The sequence below is a fragment of the Staurois parvus genome, unplaced genomic scaffold, assembly GCF_062004578.1.
Source record: "Staurois parvus isolate SC_StPar_1 unplaced genomic scaffold, SC_StPar_1.0 ptg000449l, whole genome shotgun sequence".
NCBI classification, from domain to species: Eukaryota; Metazoa; Chordata; class Amphibia; order Anura; family Ranidae; genus Staurois; species Staurois parvus.
In genome coordinates, this window is record NW_028318245.1 from 3,837,501 (window position 1) to 3,852,862 (window position 15,362).

Genomic DNA, 15,362 nt, shown 5'->3' on the forward strand with positions numbered 1-15,362 from the left:
TTTTTTAACATATAAAAAGTTATTTTAACATATATTTTTACATATATTTGTAAACGCGTTCCAAAAATGGAGATTGGTATTTTTAAAGACATACAGTATATTTGAAATCTATTTTTAAAAATATTTTTCATATATTTTCTAATAAAAATGAATTTATATATACACACGCACTGCATGATGAAATTCATTTTTATTACAAAATGTATGAAAATATTTTTAAAAATACATTTTAAATATACTGTATGTCTTGAAATATACAAATCTACATTTTTGGAATGCATTTACATATATATGTAAATATATGTCTTAAAATGACTTTTTTATATGTAAAAAAAAATCTGAAGAATGTATTTAAAAAACAAATATTGTATATACAGTATATTTGAGATGTATTTTTAAAAATATGTTTCATATATTTTGTAATAAAAAAGCATATATATATATATATATATATATATATACACACACACAATTTTGACCATAATAAATATATTTCAATAAATAAATAAATATATATATATTGATATATATGTATTATATATTTTTAAATATATTGAATATGGCCAAAATTGTAGTATTTCAAGTATATGGCAATATATTTGGGGAGAATATTTCTAAAATATATTTCAAATATATTTTTCTTCCATATGGGCAAGCTGAAGTTAGAAGCCGATTGGCTGCCGTGCACAGCTGCACCAGATTCTGCACGCTCCGATCTTAGTAAATCTCAATCCATGTGTGGCACCTTTACAATGCCTGGAGCGCCGGAAGAGGCTGCTAACTTTGGACTGGAATATAGGTTTTACCCAGGAGCGAACAAAATAAATTTGGTAACTGAGGAAACATTTCATGTGTCACCTTTACAACACCCAGAATCAACTTATGCAGGCCATCCCTGAGTCAAATTCTGAACAAATTTTCTTTAAAAAATCAGAAAATTTGGTGCATTTTCTAATCCAATGACGCCAACATTTCGAAATTCGACCAACCAAGCCTTCAATTTCACCTCGTGTTGCTACAGAAAATAATTTTCATGGTTGGGAATACTCTTTTCTTTCCAGGTCACAGCTCATTTCTTTTTCAATTATACTTCTAGCAATATTCTCCCATCGTTGATTTGAAAAAAAGACGTTGGTTTTTCAAAAAATTTCCAACATGCCTGATTACTCGATAGCTGCATGAAAATTGACTAATTTTCTTGGGGCCCATGAATGGTGCGAAATTTAAAAAAAGATTCTTAGTTACGATTTTTGCAAGAACATTCATTTGGATTTCAACCTGTGCATGGCCTACATTAGTCTACAGATCTTGAGGCACAACACCTGCAGTAACCATTACAAATCGGACAAATGAGGTCCACCTGCGTTGCACCTTTATGGTGAGGGACCATTACGGAGTGGGGAGACTTGTGGATCTCCAGTACAAAAGGAAAATGGCCAGTCAACTGCCATCAGATGCTAAATGGATAAATAGTTCTATATTTAGGACGTATCCGGTCTGCAAACGAGAGGCTCTGGATGGACGGTTGGATAAATGGTTCTATATTTAGGACGTATCCGGTCTATAAACCAGAGGCTCTGGATGGACGGTTGGATAAATGGTTCTATATTTAGGACGTATCCGGTCTATAAACCAGAGGCTCTGGATGGACGGTTGGATAAATGGTTCTATATTTAGGACGTATCCGGTCTATAAACCAGAGGCTCTGGATGGACGGATGGATAAATGGTTCTATATTTAGGACGTATCCGGTCTATAAACCAGAGGCTCTGGATGGGCGGTTGGATAAATGGTTCTATATTTAGGACGTATCCGGTCTATAAACCAGAGGCTCTGGATGGACGGTTGGATAAATGGCTCTATATTTAGGACGTATCCGGTCTATAAACCAGAGGCTCTGGATGGAAGGTTGGATAAATGGTTCTATATTTAGGACGTATCCGGTCTATAAACCAGAGGCTCTGGATGGACGGTTGGATAAATGGTTCTATATTTAGGATCTATCCGATCTATAAACCAGAGGCTCTGGATGGACGGTTGGATAAATGGTTCTATAGAAGATAAAAAGACATCACGGTGATGATGGAGGAAGGACATGATGAAGGAGGAAGAGGACGGACATGACGTGGGGTTACTGGGTGTAAATATAAAATAAGTTCTTATTACCTCCTCTGCCAGTTCCAACAATGTCTGCTCTCTACTTCCGTCCAGCTGACCTTTCACCTGGAACTTCCTATGTATATATGACATCACTTCCTGTCTCTGCGGTCCATTGACAATAACCAGGGCGGCCACCTCCAGGAGAATATCAAAACTGCAGCCTACATTGTTTTTCAGTATTTTGGCCCCTGATTCTTGGTGCGATCCTCAATATCTATAAAAATTGTATTATGTGAAGGTAAAAACCAACTAATAAAAAAAAATAAATAATGAACACAATTTAGATTGCATATTACAATCCACAAATATATAAATCATGAAAAACAGAACTTAAATTTTGAGATACAAATGTATTTGAAAACTATATAAATTTCCTCATATCCACAATTCTGGGCGGAAAGTCCGAGGCACGTAAAGTAAAGCTTTGGTTTTGGATGGAGTGGAGATGGCTTGGAACCCTCTTCAGGTTTCGTTGTCGGTGACCCCGTTGGGTAGACTCGCCCTCTCTCTTGGTCCTGTTTACTATCATCATCAAAAGTAAAAGAAAATCCAGAATTTTAAACTGGCCCTAGAACAGGAAAGAGGAGGAGGAATCTTCCAAAGGGGACGCTAGTTCTGGTGACCCTGCCGAAGGACTTGGATTCCCTCAAAAATCTGTTAGGGTAAGGGAGAGTTCTAACCCGTATCTAAATTGATGTTTTCCATTGGTGCCTCTATAGAAATGCTGATCTTTGAACTTCCAATGTTCCTTTTGGAAACACTTTGCTTTTTTTGAGATTGAAAGATGTCTAGTACTGCTCGGGACTGGCAGGCCCCACCGGAACCCCAATACACCCATCTACAGTGAGGAAAAGTCTCATCAGACGGGGTCTTGTTAGTTCCCCAACTGTCTATGTCAACTTTGCATAGATCTTCTATAGAGAAGCAGTTAGTCCTCTTCTGACATCAGGGACCTTTGGCATTACTCAACCCCATGCTGAACTCTTCTATGGGAAATGACCATATGAGCAGTGTTGAAAGTCTCAGGTTCTGAAGAGAAGAATCTCAGCCCATAACATTCTCTGACAGCTCACCTCCACCATCCACACTACATTCTCTGACAGCTCTCCTCCCCCATCCACATTACATTCTCTGACAGCTCTCCTCCCCCATCCACATTACATTCTCCGACAGCTCTCCTCCACCATCCACACTACATTCTCTGACAGCTCTCCTCCACCATCCACACTACATTCTCTGACAGCTCTCCTCCCACCATCCACACTACATTCTCCGACAGCTCTCCTCCCCCATCCACATTACATTCTCTGACAGCTCTCTTCCACCATCCACACTACATTCTCTGCAAGCTCTCCTCCACCATCCACACTACATTCTCTGACAGCTTTCCTGCCACCATCCACACTACATTCTCTGACAGCTTTCCTCCCCCCACTATCCACACTACATTCTCTGACAGCTCTCCTCCACCATCCACAGTACATTCTCTGACAGCTCTCCTCCACCATCCACACTACATTCTCTGACAGCTCTCCTCCCCCCACCATCCACACTACATTCTCTGACAGCTCTCCTCCACCATCCACACTACATTCTCTGACAGCTCTCCTCCCCTCACCATCCACACTACATTCTCTGACAGCTCTCCTCCCCCCACCATCCACACTACATTCTCTGACAGCTCTCCTCCCCCATCCACATTACATTCTCTGACAGCTCTCTTCCACCATCCACACTACATTCTCTGCAAGCTCTCCTCCACCATCCACACTACATTCTCTGACAGCTTTCCTGCCACCATCCACACTACATTCTCTGACAGCTTTCCTCCCCCCACTATCCACACTACATTCTCTGACAGCTCTCCTCCACCATCCACAGTACATTCTCTGACAGCTCTCCTCCACCATCCACACTACATTCTCTGACAGCTCTCCTCCCCCCACCATCCACACTACATTCTCTGACAGCTCTCCTCCACCATCCACACTACATTCTCTGACAGCTCTCCTCCCCTCACCATCCACACTACATTCTCTGACAGCTCTCCTCCCCCCACCATCCACACTACATTCTCTGACAGCTCTCCTCCACCATCCACAGTACATTCTCTGCCAGCTCTCCTCCACCATCCACACTACATTCTCTGCCAGCTCTCCTCCACCATCCACACTACATTCTCTGACAGCTCTCCTCCACCATCCACACTACATTCTCTGACAGCTCTCCTCCACCATCCACACTACATTATCCGACAGCTCTCCTCCCCCCACCATCCACACTACATTCTCTGACAACTCTCCTCCACCATCCACACTACATTCTCTGATAGCTCTCTCCCCACCATCCACACTACATTCTCTGACAGCTCTCCTCCCACCATCCACACTACATTCTCTGTTAGTTCTCTCCCCACCATCCACACTACATTCTCTGACAGCTTTCCTCCCACCATCCACAGTACATTCTCTGCCAGCTCTCCTCCCCCCACCATCCACACTACATTCTCTGACAGCTCTCCTTCACCATCCACACTACATTCTCCGACAGCTCTCCTCCACCATCCACACTACATTATCCGACAGCTCTCCTCCCCCCACCATCCACACTACATTCTCTGATAGCTCTCTCCCCACCATCCACAGTACATTCTCTGACAGCTCTCCTCCACCATCCAATCTACATTCTCTGACAGCTTTCCTCCCCCACCATCCACACTACATTCTCTGACAGCTCTCCCCCCACCATCCACACATTCTCCGACAACTCCCCCCCCCCCCACCATCCACACTACATTCTCCGACAGCTCTCCCCCACACCCACACTACATTCTCTGACAGCTTTCCTCCCACCATCCACACTACATTCTCCGACAGCTCTCCCCCCACCATCCACACTACATTCTCCGACAGCTCTCCTCCCCCCACCATCCACACTACATTCTCTGACAGCTCTCCTCCCACCATCCACACTACATTCTCTGACAGCTTTCCTCCCACCATCCACACTACATTCTCTGACAGCTCTCCTCCCCCCACCATCCACACTACATTCCCTGACAGCTCTCCTCCACCATCCACACTACATTATCCGACAGCTCTCCTCCCCCCACCATCCACACTACATTCTCTGACAACTCTCCTCCACCATCCACACTACATTCTCTGACAGCTCTCCCCCCACCATCCACACTACATTCTCCGACAGCTCTCCTCCCCCCACCATCCACACTACATTCTCTGACAGCTCTCCTCCCCCCACCATCCACACTACATTCTCTTTTTTTAATCTTTATGATGGGATTCCAATAATCAATCAAAAAAAAAAGACTAGAAGAAAACATTACGACGTGTGTAGCCTTCTGGTTTATTTTACAAGCAGAATAATCGATGAACACATGACAACAAAGCATATAACTAAAGTAATCCTTTTATAAGCACAAAAAAACCCCCAAAAAAGTAAAAAAATCAAATGTATTAATAGTTAAAGCGGACCTTCACTCCTCCCCTCCCCATAGCATCTAAAGCGCTCTACTCAACTGCCATCCTCTGATGTATGATTCGGCAGAGAAGGATGTTTTAGGCTTTTTTTTTTTTTAAACTTGTAGCTTTGCTCACCTACACCCAATCACACTTAGGCAACAATGATGTGCTGCTGATAACTCCGCCTCCTTGGATTCAACCTCACACATACCAGGAGGCTGCAGGTATAGGAGTTAATAGCGGCCAGTGGGCGGAGCTGCTGTCATCATCGGAGGCCGCCTGCTTCCAATGACGAGGAGGACCAAAATGGTGGCACGAGACCTGGACTGCTGCAGGGAATCACAGGGACAACTCTGGATCCTGTGGGCAGGCGAGTCTCTGAATCCAAAGCAATGCTGCATGACAGGTCAGTGTAGCAAAAAAAAAAAATCCAAGATCAGAGGATCGTCATAATTTCAATTTCCTCTTCTTTAATCGTGACCTGGACCATGTGAGTTCTCTGGTGTGTGATCAGTGATTTTTTGTAACTGAAACATTTCCCGCACTCCGAACATGCAAAGGGGCGATCGCCGGTGTGAATCCTCTGGTGGTCGATAAGGTCCACTTTCTGAATGAAACATTTCCCGCACTCCGAGCACGAATAGGGACGCTCGCCAGTGTGAACCCTCTGGTGTCTGATAAGTGAGTTTTTCTGAATGAAACATTTCCCGCACACTGAACAAGAATAGTCCCGCTCGCCCGTGTGAATTTTCTGGTGTAGGAGGAGGACGTTTTTGTCGGTGAAACATTTCCCACACTCGGAACACGAATAAGGATGCTCGCCAGTGTGACATCTCTGGTGTCTGAAAAGGTCTCTTTTCTGAATGAAACACTTCCCGCACTCTGAACACGAAAAAGGACGCTCGCCTGTGTGAATTCTCTGGTGTCTAAGAAGGTTTCCTTTCTGGCTGAAACATCTCCCGCACTCTGGGCATGAAAAGGAACGTTCACCCTGGTGATCTTTTTTGTGCGTAAGAAATAATGTTTTCTCTGTAAATATTTTCCCGCACTCTGAGCATGAATATGGAGGCTCATTCATGTGACTTTTCTGGTGCTTCCGAAACTCTCCTTTGTGAACAAAAGTTTTCCCACATTCTAAACACGAATAGGAATGCTCACCAGTGTGACTTCTCTGGTGTATAAGTAGTACATTTTTGTCAGTAAAAAATTTCCCACACTCTGAACATGAAAAGGGACTCTCACCTGTGTGACATCTCTCGTGTTTAAGAAGGTTTGCCTTTTGAATGAAACATTTTCCACACTCCGAACATGAATACGGACCCTCACCTGTGTGAATCTTGCTGTGTCTATCAAGTGCATTTTGCATAAGAAAACATTTCCCGCACACCGAACATGAATAGGGACGCTCGCCTGTGTGGGTGCTCTGGTGTGTAACAAATGCGGTTTTCTTAGTGAAACATTTGCCGCACTCTTTACACGAAAAAGGACGCTCACCCGTGTGACGTTTCTGATGTTTAAGAAGGTTTCCTTTCTGAATGAAACATTTCCCGCACTCTGAACAGGAATAAGGACGCTCGCCTGTGTGAATCCTCTGGTGTATAAGAAGTGCGTTTTTCTCAATGAAACATTTCCCACAGATTGAACACGAATATGGACGCTCGCCCGTGTGACATCTTTGGTGTTTAAGGAGGTTTCCTTTCTGGTTAAAACTTTTCCCGCACTCCGAACAGGAATAGGGACGCTCCCCCGTGTGACTTCTCTGGTGTAAATGAAGTTTCCCTTTCTCCGAGAAACACTTCCCGCACTCTGAACATGAAAAAGGACGCTCACCTGTGTGGATTCTCTGGTGTATGAGAAGTTTTCCCCTCACAGAAAAACATTTCCCGCACTCCGAACACGCATAGGGACGCACGCCTGTGTGAATTCTCTGGTGTCTAACAAGTTTTCTGTTGTGATTGAAAGATTTCCCGCACACCAAACATGAGAATAAACGCTCCCCTGTGTGAAATCCTTCGTGGCTGGGTGAAAAGTCTTTTGAATTGGATGGATCTGTTGACCTCTCTACACTGGGAGGTCCTACGTGTCTATCTGGGGTCACTGAATGTAAATCGGTAGAAAACTCCTCAGGATTTGGGGGATCCACTGATCTCTCCAGACGGTCAGGGATTTGACGTATATTGGGTGTAACGGGATTCAGTGACGGGGAGTGTTGTGTGTTGCCATTGTCTTCTGAATTATCTGGAGACAATGGAGGACGTCCCTCATAGGAGTTCCCGAAATAGTTTCCATCTATAGAAAAGAAAGTTGTATGAAAATGTTATAAGAATTCATTTTTTTTTTTTTATATTGAGGAATGGAGATGGACCTTTCATATGGTGTCCAGTATCTCCTCCTCATTTGTTGGGAACATGACGTTATATTGAGGAATGGAGATGGACCTTCCATATGGTGTCCAGTATCTCCTCCTCATTTGTTGGGAACATGACGTTATATTGAGGAAAGGAGATGGACCTTCCATATGGTGTCCAGTATCTCCTCCTCATTTGTTGGGAACATGACGTTCTATTGAGGAATGGAGATGGACCTTTCATATGGTGTACAGTATCTCCTCCTCATTTGTTGGGAACATGACGTTATATTGAGGAAAGGAGATGGACCTTCCATATGGTGTCCAGTATCTCCTCCTCATTTGTTGGGAACATGACGTTCTATTGAGGAATGGAGATGGACCTTTCATATGGTGTCCAGTATCTCCTCCTCATTTGTTGGAAACATGACGTTATATTGAGGAATGGAGATGGACCTTTCATATGGTGTACAGTATCTCCTCCTCATTTGTTGGGAACATGACGTCATATTGAGGAATGGAGAAGGACCTTTCCTATGCTGTACAGTATCTCCTCATTTGTTGGGAACATGAGGTTATATTGAGGAATGGAGATAGACATTTCATATGGTGTCCAGTATCTCATTTGTTGGGAACATGACGTCATATTGAGGAATGGAGATGGACCTTTCATATGGTGTCCAGTATCTCCTCCTCATTTGTTGGGAACATGACGTTATATTGAGGAATGGAGATGGACCTTTCATATGGTGTCCAGTATCTCCTCATTTGTTGGGAACATGACGTTATATTGAGGAATGGAGATGGACCTTTCATATGGTGTCCAGTATCTCCTCATTTGTTGGGAACATGACGTTATATTGAGGAATGGAGATGGACCTTTCTTATGGTGTCCAGTATCTCCTCATTTGTTGGGAACATGACGTTATATTGAGGAATGGAGATGGACCTTTCATATGATGGACAGTATCTGCTCCTCATTTGTTGGGAAAATGACGTTATATTGAGGAATGGAGATGGACCTTTCATGGAGCCTACAATACTTCCACTTCATTTATTTAGATCACTATTGGTGAGGTAGCGATTTTAATAAAGTTTTTACTAGCTTTCCTTTCATGAAGAATGTGAAGATCTCTGTTTTGAACGGGGACAGCACAGAAGAGGATAGATGGAATAACCTCTGTATACTGAGAGGGTTCTTTGCTGTAGGAGCTATAAAAATGGGAATATAAGGAACCTTTTCAAATTGATTCCCTATGCAAAAAAAAAAACAGTCAGGATGTTTTTCAAGATTTGTAGAATATTGATCTGGAGAATTATGAGATTGGCTTTTGGAATCTGTAAGGGATTCTTTTGACGAAAATTGGACCACGCTTTAAACAGATTTTCCGTCTTCTTCTGGATCAGCTGCCACTTTGCTTTTTTTGGGGGGGCAACTTGATGCATTTGGTTGTGTGGTGTTTTTTTTTGTTTGTTTTTTTAACCAATGTAACAATTTAAATAATCAAAGAATTAAAATGTCAACCATTTTACACATTTTAGGGTTTTTATACTTACATGTGTCAATATAAAGAGAAGAGTTCAATGACCGCTGAGCTCCACTCACAACTGTCTCTTCTTCTTCTTCATCATCATCTTCCTCTTTAATCTTAATTTTGATGTCCTTCAGTTCTTCACTCTAAACCCCATGAATGATACATTATAACAGCTGAAAAATAGTCATTTCTGACAATACATAGAAGAATGACATTTTATAGTTTCACAATCATTTTTTTAGTTCTGTTGCTTAGTCCCATCTACCTGATCATACTCTGTAGAGTTCTCTTCTTGTGTGGAATCCCCAGAAAACAGAGGACTATCCTCCTCCAAAGACTTCTGAGCTTCACTCACAGATATTTCTTCTTCTTCCTCTTTAACTTTGATGGCTTTCAGTTCTTCATCCTAAACCCCAAAGATGACATTTTTAAAAAAGGAATTGCATAGAATAATAAGAAAATACATTTTTAGGTCTACATGGTCAGTTCCACCTACCTGATGATGGTGAGGGATGGTGTGACCTTTCTGTGTGGAATCCCGGGAATACAGAGGACGGGGACATCTCTCTGGTGGGTTCCCATTACTGGATCCATCTGTAGGAAACACACACACTGACTGAATCCATTGTTTCTATGTGTTTATCAGATGATGGGGGATCTAGGTGGACCCTCCGTACTGCTCTCTCCTTTACAATAAAGTCTCCTCTTACCCGGTGATGTGAGAGGCGGCTGATTCTCCATAACGTCCTTCTGGAAATCTTTGTGTCCTTCTGAATACTCCTCCATGGAGAAATAGTCAGTGACTAGCACCTTACAGGAACCTGACACACACAATAATACAGTCACCATCCAGACACATCCCTTGTCTGTTACTGGAGAATGGCCCAGTATTCCCAACACCGCTCACCTCTCCTGTCAGCAGCTCAATGATCTTGGTGGCTTCTAGAATCTTCTTGGTACCTCTGTTGTCAGGCAATGAGGTGGAGGCACTGTGATGGGTGATGTCCTATTAAGATGGCTGCTGGTTCTAATGGATCACCAGATTTTCTTCACCACTTCATAATCCTGTGTAAAGAAAGAAAATGATTACTGTCACTAGAGACTTCAAAGAGTCCTCTTCAGGTCTCCAGTTAGGTCTGTGTCTTCATTACAGAGATAAGAATGACGTCATCTGACCCTCCTAACCCCTCAAGATGGTCTGAAGAGTGACGTCTGATAACGTCAAAGTCGCATGTCTCTGGTCTTTGTCCATCCTCACTAAGAAGGTCAAGTGATCTATACAGGACATTCTTCTCTGTAGACAATGGAGAATTATCTGGACTGCACCGGGATGAATAATGGCTGCACAGAGTTCCTCCAGAGTTTGGACACCCCAGACTGCCTTGCTTATGAGTAAGTACACCAGAGATTACTTTTTTTTTTTTTTTGCCTCAATCACATTAGTCATACTAAAGTGTACACCATGTTTTCTCGCACAGGGATGCTCAGGTGTTCCATATATTCCTGTGCAGGAAGTCCCACTGATGTTAGCTGGACTTTATCATAAAGTGTTAGGTAGAGATAAGCATGGGTTTGGCCAGAATATAAGTTTGGACCAAACCCAGAAAGACCATGACCCAAGCAGTCATTCTGGCCAGATTGGGGATGCTTGGCCATGTCATGAACACTCCTGCCACTTGGTTTTGTATGCCCGGACCGCAGCGGATTAGCCACCAGGTTGAAATCAAACTGGGTTCGATTTCAAGCCTAAGTTCAGACCAAACCCATGCTCATCCCTAGTGTTGGGGTTCTTGCCCCTGATCAGCCTGCGCCCATACAACGTACATTATGGAATTATGCCTCCCTGCCCAGAAAGTCCATGTACTGCTTACAGCCACCCATAGACGTACCCAGATATCGAACTGGGTTCGATTTCATGCCTAAGTTCATACCAAACCCATGCTCATCCCTAGTGTTGGGGTTCTTGCCCCTGATCAGCCTGCGCCCAAAACCATGCTACTCCCTAGTGTTGGGGTTCTTGCCCCCGATCAGCCTGCGCCCAAACCCATGCTAATCCCTAGTGTTGGGGTTCTTGCCCCCGATCAGCCTGCACCCATACAACGTACATTACGGAATTATGCCTCCCCGCCCAGAAAGTCCATGTACTGTTTACAGCCACCTATAGACGTACCCAGATTTTGAACTGGGTTCGATTTCAAGCCTAAGATCAGACCAAAACAATGCTCATCCCTAGTGTTGGGGTTCTTGCCCCCGATAAGCCTGCACCAAAACCCATGCTCATCCCTAGTGTTGGGGTTCTTGCCCCTGATCAGTCTGCGCTCAAACTCATGCTCATCCCTAGTGTTGGGGTTCTTGCCCCTGATTAGCTTGCGCCATACAACGTACACTACGGAATTAAGCCTCCCCACCCAGAAAATCCATGTACTGCTTACAGCCACCCATAGACGTACCCAGATATCGAACTGGGTTCGATTTCAAGCCTAAGTTCAGACCAAACCCATGCTCATCCCTAGTGTTGGGGTTCTTGCCCCCGATCAGCCTGCACCCATACAACGTATATTACGGAATTATGCCTCCCCACCCAGAAAGTCCATGTACTGCTTACAGCCACCTATAGACGTACCCAGATATTTGCTGGTACTCATGTAAACGATCGTACGCGCACAGGTGTATTCCGAGAACAGAAAACGTTCCACTCTGGGATCATGCCTGTACGTTACATGAGCGTTGATACCGAAGTGCAACCATGCACCTCTACAGGGCATCTGTATGCATCTTCTGGGCTTCCTGGGTGGTGAAAAGCCACCAAAACTGACGTTGTGCTGTCTCTGGGCACCCACGTGCAAGAACCCTTATTGGGTTAGGAAGAATGCTTGTTCCAAGGAAAGAAAAGTTTCGAGCCATCATCGGTTCATCAGGCCAAGAGAAAAAACTGGTAACAAAGATGCAAACATGGGACCAGAAATGATGGCTGTCTCCATAATAACCACCTGCACCAATGGAAAAAAAAATCCAAGCACGCCAATAGCTGGAAAGTAAAAAATGACTCCGATATCGAAACAAAAGAAAAACGTTAGTGGAACAATGTGATCTTTATCATCCGTCATTCTCCGACTTACCTTGTGGCTTTGTACTTGGAGGTGTCTCTCGTTTATATTCAAACTCGTCACCTTGCGGGGAAATTGTTCTGGAAACTTCGACTTCTGCAACCTCCCGATCCTTTCTCCTCCAATGTATTCACCTCTTCTGCTGCCAGTTCCAGCAATGTCTCCCCTCCTCATCCTCCCACCTCACCTCTGACCTGGAACTTCCTGTCTGTACCTGATGACATCACTTCCTGTCTTTAAGAGGACTTCCTCTCAGTACCTCAGGTCACTTCGTGTTGTGAGAGGAATGGAGATCGTAACCTTCTGGAGATCATATCTAGACTGTGGCCTACTTTGTTTTTCAATACTGTTTGTTACATATTTAAAACCCAAATAATACGAGGAAAGAAAATTTGTTAAGACATATTAGTGTTCGAAGCGAACATCGAGCAGTGGTTATGTGGTCAGCAATTCTGTCTAGCAGCACTAGGATCATTGGTTTGTATCCCGACCACGGCACTACCTGCATGGAGTTTGCATGTTCTCCCTGTGCCTGTGTGGGTTTCCTCCGGGTTACTCTGGTTTCCTCCCACACTCCAAAGACCTGCTGGGAGGTTAAGTGGCTCCTGTCTAAATTGGCCCTAGTATGTGTATGTATGAATGTGAGTTAGGGACCTTAGATTGTACGCTCCTCAGGGGCGGGGACTGATGTGAATGTACAATATATATGTAAATGGTTGGTACAATATAAGTACCTATAATGACTGTCCATCCAGAGCCTCTGGTTTATAGACGCGGGCAGGGCCCTCGATCCCCTCATGTTTTGCATTGTATTGGTATTGTTCTGTCCCCCTTTGTAATGTACAGCGCTGAGCGAACTATTGGCGCTTTATAAATACTGTATAATAATAGACCGAATACATCCTAAATATAGAACCATTTATCCAACCGTCCATCCAGAGCCTCTGGTTTATAGACCGGATACGTCCTAAATATAGAGCCATTTATCCAACCGTCCATCCAGAGCCTCTGGTTTATAGACCGGATACCTCCTAAATATAGAACCATTTATCCAACCGTCCATCCAGGGCCTCTGGTTTATAGACCGGATACGTCCTAAATATAGAACCATTTATCCAACCGTCCATCCAGAGCCTCTGGTTTATAGACCGGATATATCCTAAATATAGAGCCATTTATCCAACCGTCCATCCAGAGCCTCTGGTTTATAGACCGGATACGTCCTAAATATAGAACCATTTATCCAACCGTCCATCCAGAGCCTCTGATTTATAGACCAGTGAGAACATGCAAACTCCTAGCACTGCCAGGTGGAAATGCTAACCATTTAGTCTCTGCACTGTGGGACACAGACCTCTATTCAGACCAGATTCAGATGCATCTGTTCCATGTAGACAACCTACTACACATTTAAACCGGCCATAGACAGATGGAAATTCAGGAGGTTCAGCAGGAATTGGCCAAATTTCAATCTGTCTATGGGCAGGCTGGCTGTACTGAAGCCGATTTATCGATCGACTTCAGTACAACCAACCTGTTGAGGTTTTTTTGTGTGATCACTGCTGGTGGCTCTAGACGGCAGCAGTGATCATTGTATTCAGCACGGTGTCCTGCAGATGGAAAAAGCCAGACGTATCGGCACCGGGGACCTATGGTTTGGTTGAACTGAAGGGACCATATAATGTCCCTATGGTGGGAGAAAGGGGCAGAACAGTCAGAGCTTAAGTGCTGGACAGAGGAGCCCATGGCTGCAGGTCTTGCTGGAAGATTCATTGAACTGCTGAGACAGACACAGGCGTACCTCGCTTTACGAATTTAATGCGTTCTTCGGGACGTTTCGTGTTGCAAAAAGTTCGTAAATCGACACGTGGTTTCCCATAGGAACGCATTGAAAACCAATTAATCCGTTCTGGAGGTCAGAAAAAAGTAAAAGAAAAAAAGTATTTTATCTGTTCAAAAAATAAATTGCACTTTAACCCCTTCCATACCGAGCACTTCCCCCCCCCCCCCCCCTTCTTGTCCAGGCCAATTTTCAGGTTTCAGCGCTCTCACACTTTGAATGACAATTGCGCGGTCATACAACATTGTACCCAAACCAAAACTTTATCATTTTCTTCACACAACTAGAGCTTTCTTTTGGTGGTATTTAATCACTGCTGGGGTTTTTATTTTTTGCTAAATTAACAAAAAAAGACCGAACATTGTGAAAAAAAAACCCACGTTTTTCTTTGTTTCTGTTATAAAAGTTTGCAAATAAATAATTGTTCTTCATAAATTTAGGCCGAGATGTATTCTGCTACATGTCTTTGGTGAAAATAACCCAAATTAGGATGTATTATTTAGTCTGTAGGAAAGTTATCGAGTCCACAAACTATGGGATATATCTGAATATTGATCAATCCTGAAGTACTGACGGCCAATCTAATTTCTTGAGGTCCAAGAATGTCAGAACAGTACAGATATCCCCCAAATGTCAGAACAGTGCAGATATCCCCAAATGTCAGAACGGTACAGATATCCCCCAAATGTCAGATTGGTACAGATATCCCCCAAATGTCAGAACGGTACAGATATCCCCCAAATGTCAGAACGGTACAGATATCCCCCAAATGTCAGGACAGTACAGATATCCCCCAAATGTCAGAACAGTACAGATACTCCCCAAATATCAGGACAGATATCCCCCCAAATGTCAGGACAGTACAGATATCCCCCAAATGTCAGGACAGAT

General features: G+C 43.6%; 2 protein-coding genes across 3 annotated transcripts in view; both read right to left on the minus strand.

Moving 5' to 3' along the window:
- LOC149453365 (uncharacterized) overlaps positions 1–2,263 on the minus strand; it is a 13,487-nt gene extending 11,224 nt beyond the window's left edge. For both annotated transcript variants that reach the window (XM_089688192.1, XM_089688191.1), the window contains exon 1: positions 2,167–2,263. In XM_089688192.1, coding sequence (XP_089544318.1) covers positions 2,167–2,250 — 84 coding nt within the window. In that variant the 5' untranslated portion in view covers positions 2,251–2,263. The remainder of the gene's footprint in view (positions 1–2,166) is intronic.
- A 3,244-nt stretch (positions 2,264–5,507) lies between these two features.
- LOC149453366 (uncharacterized) lies at positions 5,508–12,878 on the minus strand. Its single transcript, XM_089688295.1, has 7 exons — positions 12,644–12,878; positions 10,432–10,589; positions 10,235–10,345; positions 10,021–10,118; positions 9,790–9,930; positions 9,547–9,667; positions 5,508–7,931 (listed from the first exon to the last, which is right to left on the minus strand). Exons 3-7 carry the CDS (start codon positions 10,308–10,310, stop codon positions 6,079–6,081), a joined length of 2,289 nt encoding a protein of 762 aa, XP_089544421.1. The 5' UTR covers positions 10,311–10,345; positions 10,432–10,589; positions 12,644–12,878; the 3' UTR covers positions 5,508–6,078.
- Between the last annotated feature and the right edge of the window lie 2,484 nt (positions 12,879–15,362).